At 43.6% G+C, this 16077-nt stretch overlaps 1 protein-coding gene across 7 annotated transcripts in view; it reads right to left on the reverse strand.

The window, feature by feature from the left end:
* Nucleotides 1-16077, reverse strand: part of MMEL1 (membrane metalloendopeptidase like 1) — a 67869-nt gene that overhangs the window by 6904 nt on the left and 44888 nt on the right. For all 7 annotated transcript variants that reach the window (XM_073316632.1, XM_073316629.1, XM_073316628.1 and 4 more), the window contains 6 exons: nucleotides 15832-15930; nucleotides 14556-14639; nucleotides 14156-14259; nucleotides 10934-10992; nucleotides 1394-1513; nucleotides 169-302 (listed from right to left, as the gene is read on the reverse strand). In XM_073316632.1, coding sequence (XP_073172733.1) covers nucleotides 169-302; nucleotides 1394-1513; nucleotides 10934-10992; nucleotides 14156-14259; nucleotides 14556-14639; nucleotides 15832-15930 — 600 coding nt within the window. The remainder of the gene's footprint in view (nucleotides 1-168; nucleotides 303-1393; nucleotides 1514-10933; nucleotides 10993-14155; nucleotides 14260-14555; nucleotides 14640-15831; nucleotides 15931-16077) is intronic.

Genomic DNA, 16077 nt, shown 5'->3' on the forward strand with positions numbered 1-16077 from the left:
TTAAGACTGGGGTGGTTTTACCTCTAGAGACCCTGCTTCAAACCCTAGATTGTAGCATTTGGATCAAGTGCTTGAGACTCTATTGCTATCAAACTAGCTGCTTTCCAATCTGCTAAATTAATTCATAAAGGCATCCTACCCACCCTCTATCCTGCGGAGTGTACTCACGTTCTGCCCTCCAGCCAGCTCCCATGTATAATTTCCATACTGATAAACCATGCAGCGTGACTGGTCTTTGAAATGCATAGCTGAGAAATTGCTCCACCAATCAAACATATTTCCATCTTTGTCAAAATTTCTTCCTGTTGATGAAAGCAAAGAATGGCAGAGAGACTGTTTCAGAGTAAAATGATCTATGTGTCCAGAGACCCTGACTGATTGCCAGCTTTAAATATTGGCACACAGTTCCTATAGGTACATTTAGCAGTCTAACCAGAGCAACTTCTAAACATGTTTCCTTTCCCTAGTACCCTTGTCTCCCGCCTGCCTCCCTTCTGAGTATTTGTTACACCCACTTGTATCTTCTCTATTTTGAGCATCAGCTCTTGGGGCTAGAGACTATCTCTTACTGTGCGAATGCCCAATACCCAGCACAATACGGCTGTGATCCTCTTATGCACGTCTGTGAAACAAATAATACTATACCTAATTAGCCACTAAATCCTCGCAACCCAACTGCAAATACAGAAAGTGCTCTCTGCAATTGACAGATGAGGAACCTGAGGGTCAAAGTGACTTTGCCAAAGCCATAGAGGGAGCAAACCAAGACCAAGATTCTGGTTTCTCTGTTCCTAATCCTGTTGCTCAGAGCACACCTCTTGCTCTGTATGGATCTGTATCCAGACAGCTACAGCAAGTGTTTTATGTTTAAATTATATAGGGCCCATAGAGGTAAAAGCCACATTCAATAAAGCCAATGTGTAAAGAGTTATTGATTATGAAAAAAAAAAAGTATCAGAATTGAGTCTCAATGTCCAAAATCATTTTAGGCCCCTGTCAATGATAATGACAAAATCAATTATTTTTAACAAATGGGTTTAAAAATAAAGAGACCCCTAGGGTCAGGACTCTGTGTGTCCCTGTGCTGCCATGAGAATGCGTTTCACAGATTTCATTTTACTTTGAAAGGCAGCACACAGGCTAGTACTGACAGTGTTTCTGATACTTTACTGCTGTAAAAGTAACAGATTTTCTGGCGTATTGCCATTAATTTAATTAATTTCTTTAAATTCATTACCTTTATTTTCTCTGATCGGTTCAAGGATCATTTACCCCAAATCACACATCTGTAGTGCAGATAGACTATTACCACCCACATCTAGTTTTCTACTGTGTGATCGATGCAATTATAAAAGGAATATTTTGCTTAGATAATTTTTTACCCTCTTCTCACCATTGTCATCAAAACCATGAGTAATTTCATGTCCAATTACCATCCCGATCCCTCCAAAGTTTAGTGCCTGTGGCTGGTGTTTGCTAAAGAAGGGAGGCTGTAGGATTCCAGCAGGAAACACTGCAAAACGAAAGAGAGAGAAAGGTTCAGATAATTCCATCTGTGTGTGCTCTGTAGATGGGTCAGCCTTTGGAAGCGGATCAAGCAGAAAATGTTTCCTCTGTTTATGCCACCTGCTTTATGCATCTTTGTCATAAATATAAAGGGAAGGGTAAACCCCTTTGAAATCCCTCCTGGCCAGGGGAAAGCTCCTCTCACCTGTAAAGGGTTAAGAAGCTAAAGGTAACCTCGCTGGCACCTGACCAAAATGACCAATGAGGAGACAAGATACTTTCAAAAGCTGGGAGGAGGGAGAGAAACAAAGGGTTTGTGTGTCTGTCTGTATGCTGCGCTTGCCAGGGACAGAACAGGAATGGAGTCTTAGAACTTTTAGTAAGTAATCTAGCTAGGTATGTGTTAGATTATGATTTCTTTAAATAGCTGAGAAAAGAATTGTGCTGAATAGAATAACTATTTCTGTCTGTGTATCTTTTTTGTAACTTAAGGTTTTGCCTAGAGGGGTTCTCTATGTTTTTGAATCTAATTACCCTGTAAGATATCTACCATCCTGATTTTACAGGGGGGATTTCTTTATTTCTATTTACTTCTATTTTTTATTAAAAGTCGTCTTGTAAAACACTGAATGCTTTTTCATTGTTCTCAGATCCAAGGGTTTGGGTTTGTGGTCACCTATGCAAATTGGTGAGGCTTTTTATCCAACATTTCCCAGGAAAGGGGGGGTGCAAGTGTTGGGAGGATTGTTCATTGTTCTTAAGATCCAAGGGTCTGGGTCTGTAGTCACCTAGGCAAATTGGTGAGGCTTTTTACCAAACCTTGTCCAGGAAGTGGGGTGCAAGGTTTTGGGAAGTATTTTGGGGGGAAGGACGCGTCCAAACAGCTCTTCCCCAGTAACCAGTATTAGTTTGGTGGTGGTAGCGGCCATTCCAAGGATAACGGGGGTAATATTTTGTACCTTGGGGAAGTTTTGACCTAAGCTGGTAAAGATAAGCTTAGGAGGTTTTTCATGCAGGTCCCCACATCTGTACCCTAGAGTTCAGAGTGGGGGAGGAACCTTGACATGGTGGCAGCGGTGGGATTAACCTGAAATCATTTTGAGATCCAGTTGAGATTTTTTGAACTAGAAATACAGATTTTAAAAAGGAATTTTTAGGAAGTCCAGAAGGCAGCTTTGAAACTGAAAGCAGCTTGGTTTCTCTCTGCTTTGTGGCCAAGCAGAGACAAAAGGGGATTATCTTGTGAATTGCAGGTTTTCTTTGCCTGGAGGCAGGGTACTTAACTCCTGCAGGGAAATTCACAGTCTTCCAACCCAGAGGTTTTTTTTTTTTCTTTTCTTCCTAAAAGTAAATAGGGGGTGTGTGCTCTACCCATTTGCCTGGAGACAAAAGTGGCAGGGTTTTTTTAGGATTTTGATTTTTTTTGTTTTGTTTTACAAGGAGCACAGGTTTGAAAAGAAATTTTTTTTCTTCTTTGGGCTGGGTAAGCAGGTTTCCAAGTAGTTGGAGGTTTTTTGCTTTAATTTGGGCCCAGAGCAGAGACAAGGGAATTGTCTTTTTCTGTAGGCTGACAATCACTATCAGAGAATAGGTATTCTATTCCAGCACAGCAAAATTTTACAGCCAAGTTTTGTTTGTTTATTTCTAAACCTCGGGTGTAAAGTTAGTTAAAAACAGAGAGGTTAGAATGGCCAAATCCTCAGCTCGACTACAGCTGGAATTAGCCAAATTTCAGGCTGAGGAAAAACAAAGGGAACATGAAAGACAGATAGAACTCATGCGGCTGAAGGAGGAGGAGAAGGAAAAAGAGAGGAAGCATGTGGAGGAGATGGAGAGGATAAAGGCCCAGCAGAATATACCAACAAACCCTAGCAATCCTTCTCCAGGTACCACTTCCCATCCCAGAAAGTTCCCCACCTACAAGGCAGGTGATGATACTGAGGCCTTCTTAGAAAACTTCGAAAGGGCCTGCCTTGGGTACAACATCTCTACTGACCAATACATGGTAGAGCTGAGGCCGCAGCTCAGTGGACCCTTAGCTGAGGTGGCAGCTGAAATGCCTAAAGAACACATGAACAAGTATGAACTGTTTAAATCCAAGGCGAGAGTCAGAATGGGGATAACACCCGAGCAGTCTCGTCGGAGGTTCAGAGCCCTAAGGTGGAAACCAGACATGTCATTTACCCGACATGCCTACCACGTTGTAAAACATTGGGATGCCTGGATATCAGGAGCAAGTGTTGAATCTCCAGTAAATTTGCCCTTCCTAATGCAAATGGAACAATTCTTAGAGGGTGTTCCTGAGGAAATAGAAAGATACATCCTAGATGGGAAACCCAAAACTGTAACTGAGGCAGGAGAGATTGGAGCCAGATGGGTGGAGGTGGCAGAGAAGAAGAAAACTGGTCGCAGTTGGAGCGGAGACCAGAAGGGACCACCCCAGACCACACCCTATTACCGGGGGCCGCCCAAAGCCCCACCTACCTCCCAAAGAACCCTCCAGACCCCTTATCGTCCCACCACCCCGTTCTCCAGCAACCCTCCTCGCCCCAGTGACCCGTCAGCTAGACGATGTTTTAAGTGTAACGAGCTGGGGCATGTAAAGGCCAACTGCCCCAAGAACCCCAACAGATTACAGTTCATTGCACCGGAATCACACCAGAGGTCCACAGGCCCAGATACCTCCCAGATACCCTTGGAGCGGAGGGAAACTGTGAGTGTGGGTGGGAAGAAGGTCACCGCGTGGAGGGACACCGGAGCACAAGTGTCAGCTATCCATGCTTCCTTAGTGGACCCCAATTTAATCAACCCAGAGATCCAAGTGACGATTCAACCCTTCAAGTCCAACTCTTTCAATTTGCCTACAGCCAAGTTGCCTGTCCAGTACAAGGGCTGGTCAGGAATGTGGACTTTTGCAGTCTATGATGATTATCCCATCCCCATGCTGTTGGGGGAAGACTTGGCCAATCATGTGAAGCAGGCCAAGAGGGTGGGAATGGTCACCCGCAACCAGGCTAAACAAGCCGTGAGGCCTAGCTCTGTTCCGGAAACTTCTATCAGGACCCAGTCAGAGGTGATGGACCTGGACCCCAGGCCAATGTCTGCAACAGCAGTAGTGGATCCAGTCCCAGAGACCCAGACGGAACCAGTCCCAGAACCGGAACCAGCCGAACAACCAACACCAGACCCCGTGTCAGCACTGAATCCAGTACTTGCAACCTCAACACCAGAGGGCCCCACCGAACCTGAACTGGCAGCAGCCGATAACCCTACACAAGAGGCTCAGCCGGAGCCTGAATCCCAACATAGTGCACCAGCGGAGAGCGGTTCACAGTCAACAGAAACAGCTCCATCCCCTATATCGCTTCCAGAGGGACCAAGCCTAGGTCCACAATCCCATGAGGAACTGATGTCTCCAGCATCAAGGGAACAGTTCCAGACCGAACAGGAAGCAGATGAAAGCCTCCAGAGAGCTTGGACGGCGGCACGGAGCAACCCACCGCCTCTCAGCTCTTCTAATCGATCCAGGTTTGTTGTAGAAAGAGGACTTTTATACAAGGAAACTCTTTCTGGGGGACACCAGGAAGACTGGCATCCTCAGAGACAGTTGGTAGTTCCAACTAAATACCGGGCCAAGCTCTTGAGCTTAGCCCATGATCACCCTAGTGGCCATGCTGGGGTGAACAGGACCAAAGACCGTTTGGGGGGGTCATTCCACTGGGAGGGAATGGGCAAGGATGTTTCTACCTATGTCCAGTCTTGTGAGGTGTGCCAAAGAGTGGGAAAACCCCAAGACCAGGTCAAAGCTCCTCTCCAGCCACTCCCCATCATTGAAGTTCCATTTCAGCGAGTAGCTGTGGATATTCTGGGTCCTTTTCCGAAAAAGACACCCAGAGGAAAGCAGTACATACTGACTTTCATGGATTTTGCCACCCGATGGCCGGAAGCAGTAGCTCTAAGCAACACCAGGGCTAAAAGTGTGTGCCAGGCACTAGCAGACATTTTTGCCAGGGTAGGTTGGCCCTCCGACATCCTCACAGATGCAGGGACTAATTTCCTGGCAGGAACTATGAAAAACCTTTGGGAAGCTCATGGGGTAAATCACTTGGTTGCCACTCCTTACCATCATCAAACAAATGGCATGGTGGAGAAGTTTAATGGAACTTTGGGGGCCATGATACGTAAATTCGTAAATGAGCACTCCAATGATTGGGACCTAGTATTGCAGCAGTTGCTCTTTGCCTACAGAGCTGTACCACATCCCAGTTTAGGGTTTTCCCCATTTGAACTTGTATATGGCCGTGAGGTTAAGGGGCCATTGCAGTTGGTGAAGCAGCAATGGGAGGGATTTACACCTTCTCCAGGAACTAACATTCTGGACTTTGTAACCAACCTACAAAACACCCTCCGAACCTCTTTAGCCCTTGCTAGAGAAAACTTACAGGATGCTCAAAAAGAGCAAAAAGCCTGGTATGATAAACATGCCAGAGAGCGTTCCTTCAAAGTAGGGGACCAGGTCATGGTCTTAAGGGCGCTCCAGGCCCATAAAATGGAAGCATCGTGGGAAGGGCCATTCACGGTCCAGGAGCGCCTGGGAGCTGTTAATTATCTCATAGCTTTCCCCACCTCCAACCGGAAGCCTAAGGTGTACCATATTAATTCTCTAAAGCCCTTTTATTCCAGAGAATTAAAGGTTTGTCAGTTTACAGCCCAGGGAGGAGACGACGCTGAGTGGCCCAAAGGTGTCTACTACGAAGGGAAATGTGCTGGTGGTGTGGAAGAGGTGAACCTCTCCATGACCCTTGGGCGTATGCAGCGACAGCAGATCCAGGAGCTGTGCACTAGCTACGCGCCAACGTTCTCAGCCACCCCAGGACTGACTGAACGGGCATACCACTCCATTGACACAGGTAATGCTCACCCAATTAGGGTCCAACCTTACCGGGTGTCTCCTCAAGCTAAAACTGCTATAGAACGGGAGATCCAGGATATGTTACAGATGGGTGTAATCCGCCCCTCTGAAAGTGCATGGGCATCTCCAGTGGTTCTAGTTCCCAAACCAGATGGGGAAATACGTTTTTGCGTGGACTACCGTAAGCTAAATGCTGTAACTCGCCCAGACAACTATCCCATGCCACGCACAGATGAACTATTAGAGAAACTGGGAAGGGCCCAGTTCATCTCTACCTTGGACTTAACCAAGGGGTACTGGCAGGTACCGCTAGATGAATCTGCCAAGGAAAGGTCAGCCTTCATCACACATCTCGGGCTGTATGAATTTAATGTACTCCCTTTCGGGCTGCGAAATGCACCCGCCACTTTCCAAAGACTTGTAGATGATCTCCTAGCGGGATTAGGAGAATATGCAGTCGCCTACCTTGACGATGTGGCCATATTTTCGGATTCCTGGGCAGACCACCTGGAACATCTACAAAAAGTCCTTGAGCGCATAAGGGAGGCAGGACTAACTGTTAAGGCTAAGAAGTGTCAAATAGGCCTAAACAGAGTGACTTACCTTGGACACCAGGTGGGTCAAGGAACTATCAGCCCCCTACAGGCCAAAGTGGATGCTATCCAAAAGTGGCCTGTCCCAAAGTCAAAGAAACAGGTTCAATCCTTCTTAGGCTTGGCCGGTTATTACAGACGATTTGTACCGCACTACAGCCAAATCGCTGCCCCACTGACAGACCTAACCAAAAAGAAACAGCCAAATGCTGTTCAGTGGACCGGAAAGTGTCAGAAGGCCTTTAACAAGCTTAAAGCGACACTCATGTCTGACCCTGTACTAAGGGCCCCAGACTTTGACAAACCGTTCCTAGTAACCACAGATGCATCCGAGCGTGGTGTGGGAGCAGTTTTAATGCAGAAAGGACCTGATCAAGAATTCCACCCTGTAGTGTTTCTCAGCAAAAAACTGTCTGAGAGGGAAAGCAACTGGTCAGTCACTGAAAAAGAATGTTATGCCATTGTCTACGCTCTGGAAAAGCTACGCCCATATGTTTGGGGACGGCGTTTCCACCTGCAAACCGACCATGCTGCACTAAAGTGGCTTCACACCGTCAAAGAAACTAACAGAAAACTTCTTCGGTGGAGTTTAGCTCTCCAAGATTTTGATTTCGACATCCAACACATCTCAGGAGCTTCTAACAAAGTGGCTGATGCACTCTCCCGTGAAAGTTTCCCAGAATCAACTGGTTAAAATCGTCCTTGAGATGTGGAAAATCTTGTTAGTCTTTATGTACTTGGTAGTATATTTAGAGATGCATGTGTCTTATTAACTCTGTTTTCCTAGAGCTCCAGGAAGAAATCCCAGCCAGTGTTTCACCCTAGCTGAGATTTGGGGGGCGTGTCATAAATATAAAGGGAAGGGTAAACCCCTTTGAAATCCCTCCTGGCCAGGGGAAAGCTCCTCTCACCTGTAAAGGGTTAAGAAGCTAAAGGTAACCTCGCTGGCACCTGACCAAAATGACCAATGAGGAGACAAGATACTTTCAAAAGCTGGGAGGAGGGAGAGAAACAAAGGGTTTGTGTGTCTGTCTGTATGCTGCGCTTGCCAGGGACAGAACAGGAATGGAGTCTTAGAACTTTTAGTAAGTAATCTAGCTAGGTATGTGTTAGATTATGATTTCTTTAAATGGCTGAGAAAAGAATTGTGCTGAATAGAATAACTATTTCTGTCTGTGTATCTTTTTTGTAACTTAAGGTTTTGCCTAGAGGGGGTTCTCTATGTTTTTGAATCTAATTACCCTGTAAGATATCTACCATCCTGATTTTACAGGGGGGATTTCTTTATTTCTATTTACTTCTATTTTTTATTAAAAGTCGTCTTGTAAAACACTGAATGCTTTTTCATTGTTCTCAGATCCAAGGGTTTGGGTTTGTGGTCACCTATGCAAATTGGTGAGGCTTTTTATCCAACATTTCCCAGGAAAGGGGGGGTGCAAGTGTTGGGAGGATTGTTCATTGTTCTTAAGATCCAAGGGTCTGGGTCTGTAGTCACCTAGGCAAATTGGTGAGGCTTTTTACCAAACCTTGTCCAGGAAGTGGGGTGCAAGGTTTTGGGAAGTATTTTGGGGGGAAGGACGCGTCCAAACAGCTCTTCCCCAGTAACCAGTATTAGTTTGGTGGTGGTAGCGGCCATTCCAAGGATAACGGGGGTAATATTTTGTACCTTGGGGAAGTTTTGACCTAAGCTGGTAAAGATAAGCTTAGGAGGTTTTTCATGCAGGTCCCCACATCTGTACCCTAGAGTTCAGAGTGGGGGAGGAACCTTGACAATCTTATAACTCATTGATGATGATCATGTGAATTGAGCTCTGCCTCTCTGACTGTGCAAGGAGTCATTTTTAAATGGTAAATGTAGTAAATCTGTAACTCTAAAATCTCCCATTTGAGAACCCAGCAAAATTTCCCTTCCAGCTCAGCTTTTTAATCTTATATATCTTGTACATTAAAGTGCAGTTGTAATTAGAAAAGAGACTTAGAATTACACAGTAGAATCTCCTTATCTATTCCCTTTTAGGGAATCAAGCAAAGAACTGTTTAGGTTACAAGCTGAAAGATAATTCCACCCCCGACCCCCCAAGCTGACAAGCTGAGCCCGAGCCTGGGATCTGAAGATCAACCTGGCTTTGTCTGCTCCTAATGTCATCACGAGAGCATCAACAGTCCGAACGACAACAGGTCACAGAATGAAACCTATTTTCACACAAATACTCCAAAACTGATTTCATTCTGAAATGTTCAGAATGGCTCCATTTGCAGTAGTCGTCGGTTTTTGCAGGTTGTTTTTTTGGAAAATTTAACAAAAGCAGGTTTTGGGTGAACAAAACAAAACAAAAAATTGCAATAACATCTTTGATACAATGTAGAGAAAATAATGAAAAAAGTCAGATTTTTTTCATGAAATACAAAAAATGTCTACAATTCCAACAAAGGGTTTGCAAAAAAAAAAAATGTTGTTTGAAAAAAGGCTATTTAATATAGACGGCAATACTTCACTAGAAAAAAATTGGTTTTAATCAGAACAGAATTGAAAATCCTTCAAACGATGCAGGAGGCAGAATGGGCCCTCTCCCTGACTCCTGATCCAGTTATATTGAATTTGATGGGGCTGGCACAGAGGTAGTTAAAATGTTGTATTTGTCATTAAAGGCAGCAGATCTGACTCAAAGACACACCAAGCACCCTGGGTTAGGGTTACATGTGAATATTGGCTCATCTGTACATTTTTTCCTCTTTGCTGTCCCAATGAACTATGTTCAGTTTGCATCATGGAGTCATTTTATGGGGAAGCTAATGGATATTTTATTGCTTTAGTTTTGTTAACAGAAAGCTTAACCACCATATGCGGCCTACAAATAACACTGAGGCTTAATATTTAAGGCGTACGCCACAGGAATTACTACTGTGTATCAACTGTACTTCGGATGACAGCCTTGGAAAGAATAGCTCTTGCCTCCTACACACAAAAGCCTAATATATCGGCAGTGGGGTTTATTCTTCCTTCCAAGCATCGAAGAGGAGACATGTGTGACCTTCGAGAAGGAATAAATGCTGCAAATGGGTCATTCTAATGGGTCATTCTAGAATGGGTCATTCTAATACGATGCCTTCTAATAAGTGAAAAATGTGGTAAAAAAAACACATAGCAAAAATGTGTGTAGGGAGATGCAAAGCCCTTTGTCTGTAAAGAAGGATCATTGTGTACCCAGACCATTCACTAGGAGAAGAAAGGCAACCAGTTCCCACTAAGACAGGAGCAGAAATTTTAACACTATGAAAAATCAAACCAGAACTCAGTAGGTACATTTGCTCTGGACCCTAGATACAATGAGCCTTGGTTTTATTGGCCAGGGAGTGTGTGGAAGGGGGGAAGCAAGAGTATTTGCAGGAGGAGCTGGTACTTCTTAGCATCTCATATGGGCCCAATCCAATGAAGGATGTTTTAGTCACAGCTTTTACAGATCTGGAAGCCCTCACGAGTCTGACGTCTCATGAGCTGAGGCAAGTTTGTTCCGTCTTGTGTGTCTCCCATAAAAATAATTTCAGTGCCATCTGCACAAACAGCAAAGCTGGGAGCATCGCTTAAGTTTCCCAGGCATGCGGAGACATTAAACAGCCTCAAATACATGGTGAGTGCTCACTTCTCCCTGAAGTTGGCACTCGCTTGGTGGCTGTTCCTTTCTCGGTTGTCAAACACAAGGCTATTTCAATGAAGGAATGTAAACAACTCTGCCAAGTTGAAGTGAGTTGAATATTCATCAGCAAAACAAAGGCTCGAGCAGAACAGCCCATCCACCTCGCACTAGGGGTGCTACAAATGTTCAGTCTGGGCAGCATATGGGCAACCACCTGGCACCCCTAACATGCCCTGCTTCGCGCACCCACACATTATTCTGATCAGTCAAAATGGTTTGAAACTTACCTATCTGATTTTGGTTGGGGGAATAGAATGCGTTGACCACGGCAGCACCAATGATCCATCTAGAAAGAATAATACGTAAAGATATAGTCATTTTTATAAGCATTCTCTTTATTGAGTTAATCTCCTTCAGAAAGCACTGGTTGCATATAAAATGGGAGGGGTGGAAGAGAAGAAAGCAATTGGGAATGGTTCAGCAAAGACACTCAAACTGGAAAATGATAATGCTCTTTTGTTTATATGACAACGTTCAGCCTAAAGGATCCCAGGTGTCATTTTGCTCGCTATTGCTAAGCAGCCACCTCTGGGGTGGAATGTGGTAGTTGTTTAACAGTTCATAATACTGCAATTTAACAGTTTAAGACAGGAAATGAAGAATACAACATCTAAATAAAAATGCAGAGGGGAAGTTTAGGGCAGCAGAATGCATTTACCTACACTGAAAACTGGGACAAAGTTTGTCTATTGAAAATGTTTAATTAGAATAGAGAGTAAGTCATTACAAATGTAGAACCAGGTATGTACTACCATCTATATTATGAAACCAATTTTTCATAGTGAGTACTAATTTTGATAAGTAATTCCTGTTTGAAGTATTTTAGAGTGATTTTGGAATAGCTCCCAGTCCCTCCTCAGTCTATATAATGAATGGCTACATCACAATATGGTTTCATAGCATCTCCCAGAGAGACCTCACTAAGTCATGACTAGCCAGGAGACTTGGAATAACAAACCTTCCCTTTTACTCTACAAAGGGACACTTCCAGGATGTGAACATAGGCATTCCGTCTGACTGTGATAAGTAGTTGATACGATGCTGAATAAGATATTAGTTATAAAATCTTCTTCAATTTGGGTCTTTAAACAATGAACTGTTAGGGTCTTTAAACAATGAACTGTTAACAATCTAAACTGATAAATGGTTTTATGGCTTATTGGGAAAATCTTCCAAGCCTGCAAGGGGACTTCACTGGAAGTCTACAAATCATACACGAAAAATGAAAGACATAACTCCACACACTACCAAATTACCACACAAAGAAGGCCTGAACCAAAGCTCATTAAGTCAGTGAAAAAAAGCTCCCTTCAAGTCCAATGGGCTTTTGATCAAATGATATGACTTTTCCATTGCTTAATACAGCCCATTTCCCAAAATACCAACCTATGAGTGATAGATACTGTAACCAACACAGGTTTTAGTAGGTATATTCTGCATATTAGTTGAAAAGAAAATGGCTGCAGTGCAAGGCACTGACATCAGGGCACTTTATTCCACATCTTAATCTGAACCGAATGGCTTTTGGCTGCACTATTCTAACACAAAGTCCTTAAAATCATTGTTTATGAAAAGATCATGATTTTAGGCTTGAGCCTGCTTCCTTGGAAGTTTACAGCCAAATTTCCACTGGCTTCAATAGAAGCAAGATCCTAGACCAAATCTTTAACAGCATATTTTGTAAAAAGAAAAGGAGTACTTGTGGCACCTTAGAGACTAACCAATTTATTAGAGCATAAGCTTTCGTGAGGAAGTGAGCTGTAGCTCACGAAAGCTTATGCTCTAATAAAATGGTTAGTCTCTAAGGTGCCACAAGTCCTCCTTTTCTTTTTGCGAATACAGACTAACACGGCTGTTACTCTGAAACCTAGCATATTTTGTGTTATATAAATAGAGGTGTTAATCAAATGCATTTTGGAGTTGCTTCTATCTGTCCTGGGAACATCCTCCTGCAGCATGGAGGCCTACTAGCACGCAAACAACCAATCAGTTGTTGGCTTTTTTGCTGCTGCCCGTAACCAGCAAAACCACTCATGCTGAAGGCTAATGTTACGGGATGACGCTCCTTACTCAACAGCAGCTTGCCTTGCCACCTGTAATGGATTTGGAGCTGCCTGTAACAGTTTATGAATGCTGTATGTTTTCTGTGTGTCTAATAGTTGTGAGGGCGGTTTACTCAATGCACGTATTGAATAGCAGGATGGTAAGGAAATGCACACCCAAAGCAGGGGCGAGGAGGAACCAGATATACCCTTCCCAGCAAATGCTTGGGAAATAATGCCTGGGCCATTCCCTTGGACGCTCTGGCTCTGTCCCACTGCGGCCCTCACCAGACTGGTTTTGGGCAGCCAGGAGCTGACAGAACAAAGACTGTGGGCTGGATTCCTAGACAGGCCCTCAAGGACAAGGAGGGAGAGCTGGGGGACCAAGGGGGAAGTTAGACCTACTGGGGTCCCCAAGAAGAGGATGGTTAGACTCTAGCTACACGTGTGTGGGCCTTTTACTGTTTTAAAATCCTTTTCTCTTATGTTATGCTTTGTTCTTGTCATCAAATAAACAATGCACCTGTTTTAAGGAAGGTTGTTTTGGGCCCCTGTATTCACAGCTGGTTCTAAGCTCTCAAAGGAGAGAATTGCAGGTACACGAACCCAGTGGTCTTGCAGGGGAAGCAGTCAATACACTGGAATGCTTGAGCTCGGGACCCAGTGCAAGAAGGGGGGAATTGTTGGACTCCACCTCAGAGAGGTAAAGGCCTGAGGCCTGACACTTGACAGGGTGGACTCAGAGAGGCCAGAGAAGGGCTTAGAGGTGCAGCTAGCCCTGTAGCCATGACACTGATTTCATAAAAATTACATTCTCAGCCTATTACATTCATATTTCTAATAGTCGGGGTGAAAATGCTGATATTTAATTGCTTCATCCCCCATAGCAATAAATTATCTTAATTAAAGATGGGTTTGAGCTTAAAAGTTCAGTTCTGGATCCAGATCTAAACATTTACAAAGCCCAGATGGGTTGGGAACTGGAGTTTGAAAGGCTATTTTAAGCCACGTTATTTATCTCCTTTCAGTTATTCACTTTCCAAGATGCAACCTGGCCCCTCCTCACTGCTCCCCTGCCAGGAAGATCAGTCACAGTGTTTGTGATAAGTCAGTCCCTGGTAATATAATAGTGTGTAAAGTGGTTCTGTGAAGGATTAAACTGAGATTCCAAAAGGTCTGAATGACCCCATGTAGCCACTCTTACGTACATTACCAGTAGGGGCAGACAAAGAGCTATTTGTTCAATTCTCACAGATGCCCCGTTCTTAGACAACCACAAACAAAAGTATTCTTAATGATCTGAAATGAGTGGAGAAGGGCAGCACCACCACTGTAGCGCCAGGGTGGTCCCGAACCATTATGCCAGGATTTAGGGTGCTTATACAGCCATGCAGTCTGGACACTCACGTGTCTTGGTCAACTCTCTCTCGAAGTTTTTTCAAGCTCTTCTGGGCTCCAGCCCTCAGGTTTTCCAGGCTGTTTTCAAAATACTTGTGCTCACTGAAGTTTAACTGAACAAATACAAATCCCAGCATATTATCAAGTTTCTTTTAATGGAGAATTTCCTTTAATCACCTTTAACATAGGATGTTGCTATGAAATATTTGTCCTGTAGTTATGCATCATATAGAAACAGATGGCCAGTTCTTTCTTAAATAGGGAGGTGTTTGGGGGCAAGGACTGGGTCTTTGAATGTGTTATACAGAATCTAGCACAATGGGGCCTTGGGCATTTAACATTGTAAATAGCAATGCAATATGTTAACGCTTTTGTATTAACCCTGTTCAGGTACATGTCGCATACTTACATTTGCATATTCCTGATCCAGCTTTTCATTCTGATCTTCCAAAATGTAGTCTGGGTAGCCAATTTGTTCCTTAATTGCCATTGCCTACAAGAAAAGAAAGCCCACAATGATCTCACAATAGTCAAAAAAAATCTGGATCGCTGCAGACAATGGATCAAATTCATTGCTGGTGTTGGTCCATTAGTTTCAGTGGAGTTACACCCTGGGTGAATTCAGCCTAGTCAATATTCATATGATGAGTCAACAAAGAGTGTATTTGATGTAAATATTGAGAATGTGTGCAAGAGTGGTTCAGGGGTGATGGCCTTGGGTACAAGCATTTGGTGCACTTATATAGGGCTTCCTGAATTCAGAGGAAAGTGATGTCAGTGGGGACTGGAGTGGGATTCACTCATCATTTTAACGTTGAATCTCCATGGGACACATTCTATCCTCATTTGTGGCCTGGATCCAGGTTCCACTGAAGGGCCCTAAAAACCTTGATTCAACGCCCATGGATGATTCTCATTGACTTCAACAGCAATTGGCTCCAGATCCAATTCATGCAATACCACCGAAGTCAATAGTCCAACAAGATATGAAATTAGCACAGGGTTCCTTCTGCTTCCTCATTCCATATGAACATATGGCAGCATCTGACTCCCTCAGGTCGAGCACCGGACGTGGGACTCTGCAGTGAAATTCCTCAAACGCCCCATTGCTGAAGAAGCACAGCCTTTTGCAATGAGAATTAGAGTGACCCAAATACTTTTTGAAAGGAGGCAACATTACTGAGAAGCAAGAATTTTTTTAATAGGCAAAAGTTTCCATTTGGGAAACATCTGAATACCTTCATATCGTGGAACAACGCATTGGCCGGATGGACTGGCTAGCGTCAAAAAGGGTGCTCTTCATTGGATTCATACACGAGGAGAATTTAAGGAAACTTGGCCTAATCTTTTGGAAGTTTATTACTAATATATTTCTTTTGAATTGGTTTTACCAGTTTGGCTCTTTTAGGTAACTCGTAGTTTGTCTGGGTTTCTTTGGCTTACCACTTTGATGTGATATATTACATTAGATTCTACTATAGTTGGGAAATAAAAAATGTTGAAAGCTAAATAAATAAAGGGTCAAAGGCAATATCCGGGAGAAAATTATGGGTGACTGTGAAAGTGGATTTTTATTTCTCTCTCTCTCTCCCTTTTTTTAAGGGATGAAAAATAAGTCTTGCAAAATTTGACACAATCTCCTGATATTCCCACACAGGATATTGAGGTTTTTTGTTATTTCTGACCTTCTCACGAGCTTTCTCTTTTGACGTTTTGTCCATCCACTGTAATTCATCGAGTGTCTCAATGAATGCTTCCCGGATTTTGCCTATTAAGTCTCGGACCTAAAATAGAGACAAGTAAGAAATTCACCATTGACATGCTATTTTTTCTTCTAGAGAGATAGCAGGCTCCTAATGAAGAATAATCTCCTCAAATGCTTTGTGATAGCACATAGTGCTCTACATTTAAATATACATCATAAATGAGTT

The sequence above is a fragment of the Lepidochelys kempii genome, chromosome 18, assembly GCF_965140265.1.
Source record: "Lepidochelys kempii isolate rLepKem1 chromosome 18, rLepKem1.hap2, whole genome shotgun sequence".
Classification (NCBI taxonomy): Eukaryota; Metazoa; Chordata; order Testudines; family Cheloniidae; genus Lepidochelys; species Lepidochelys kempii.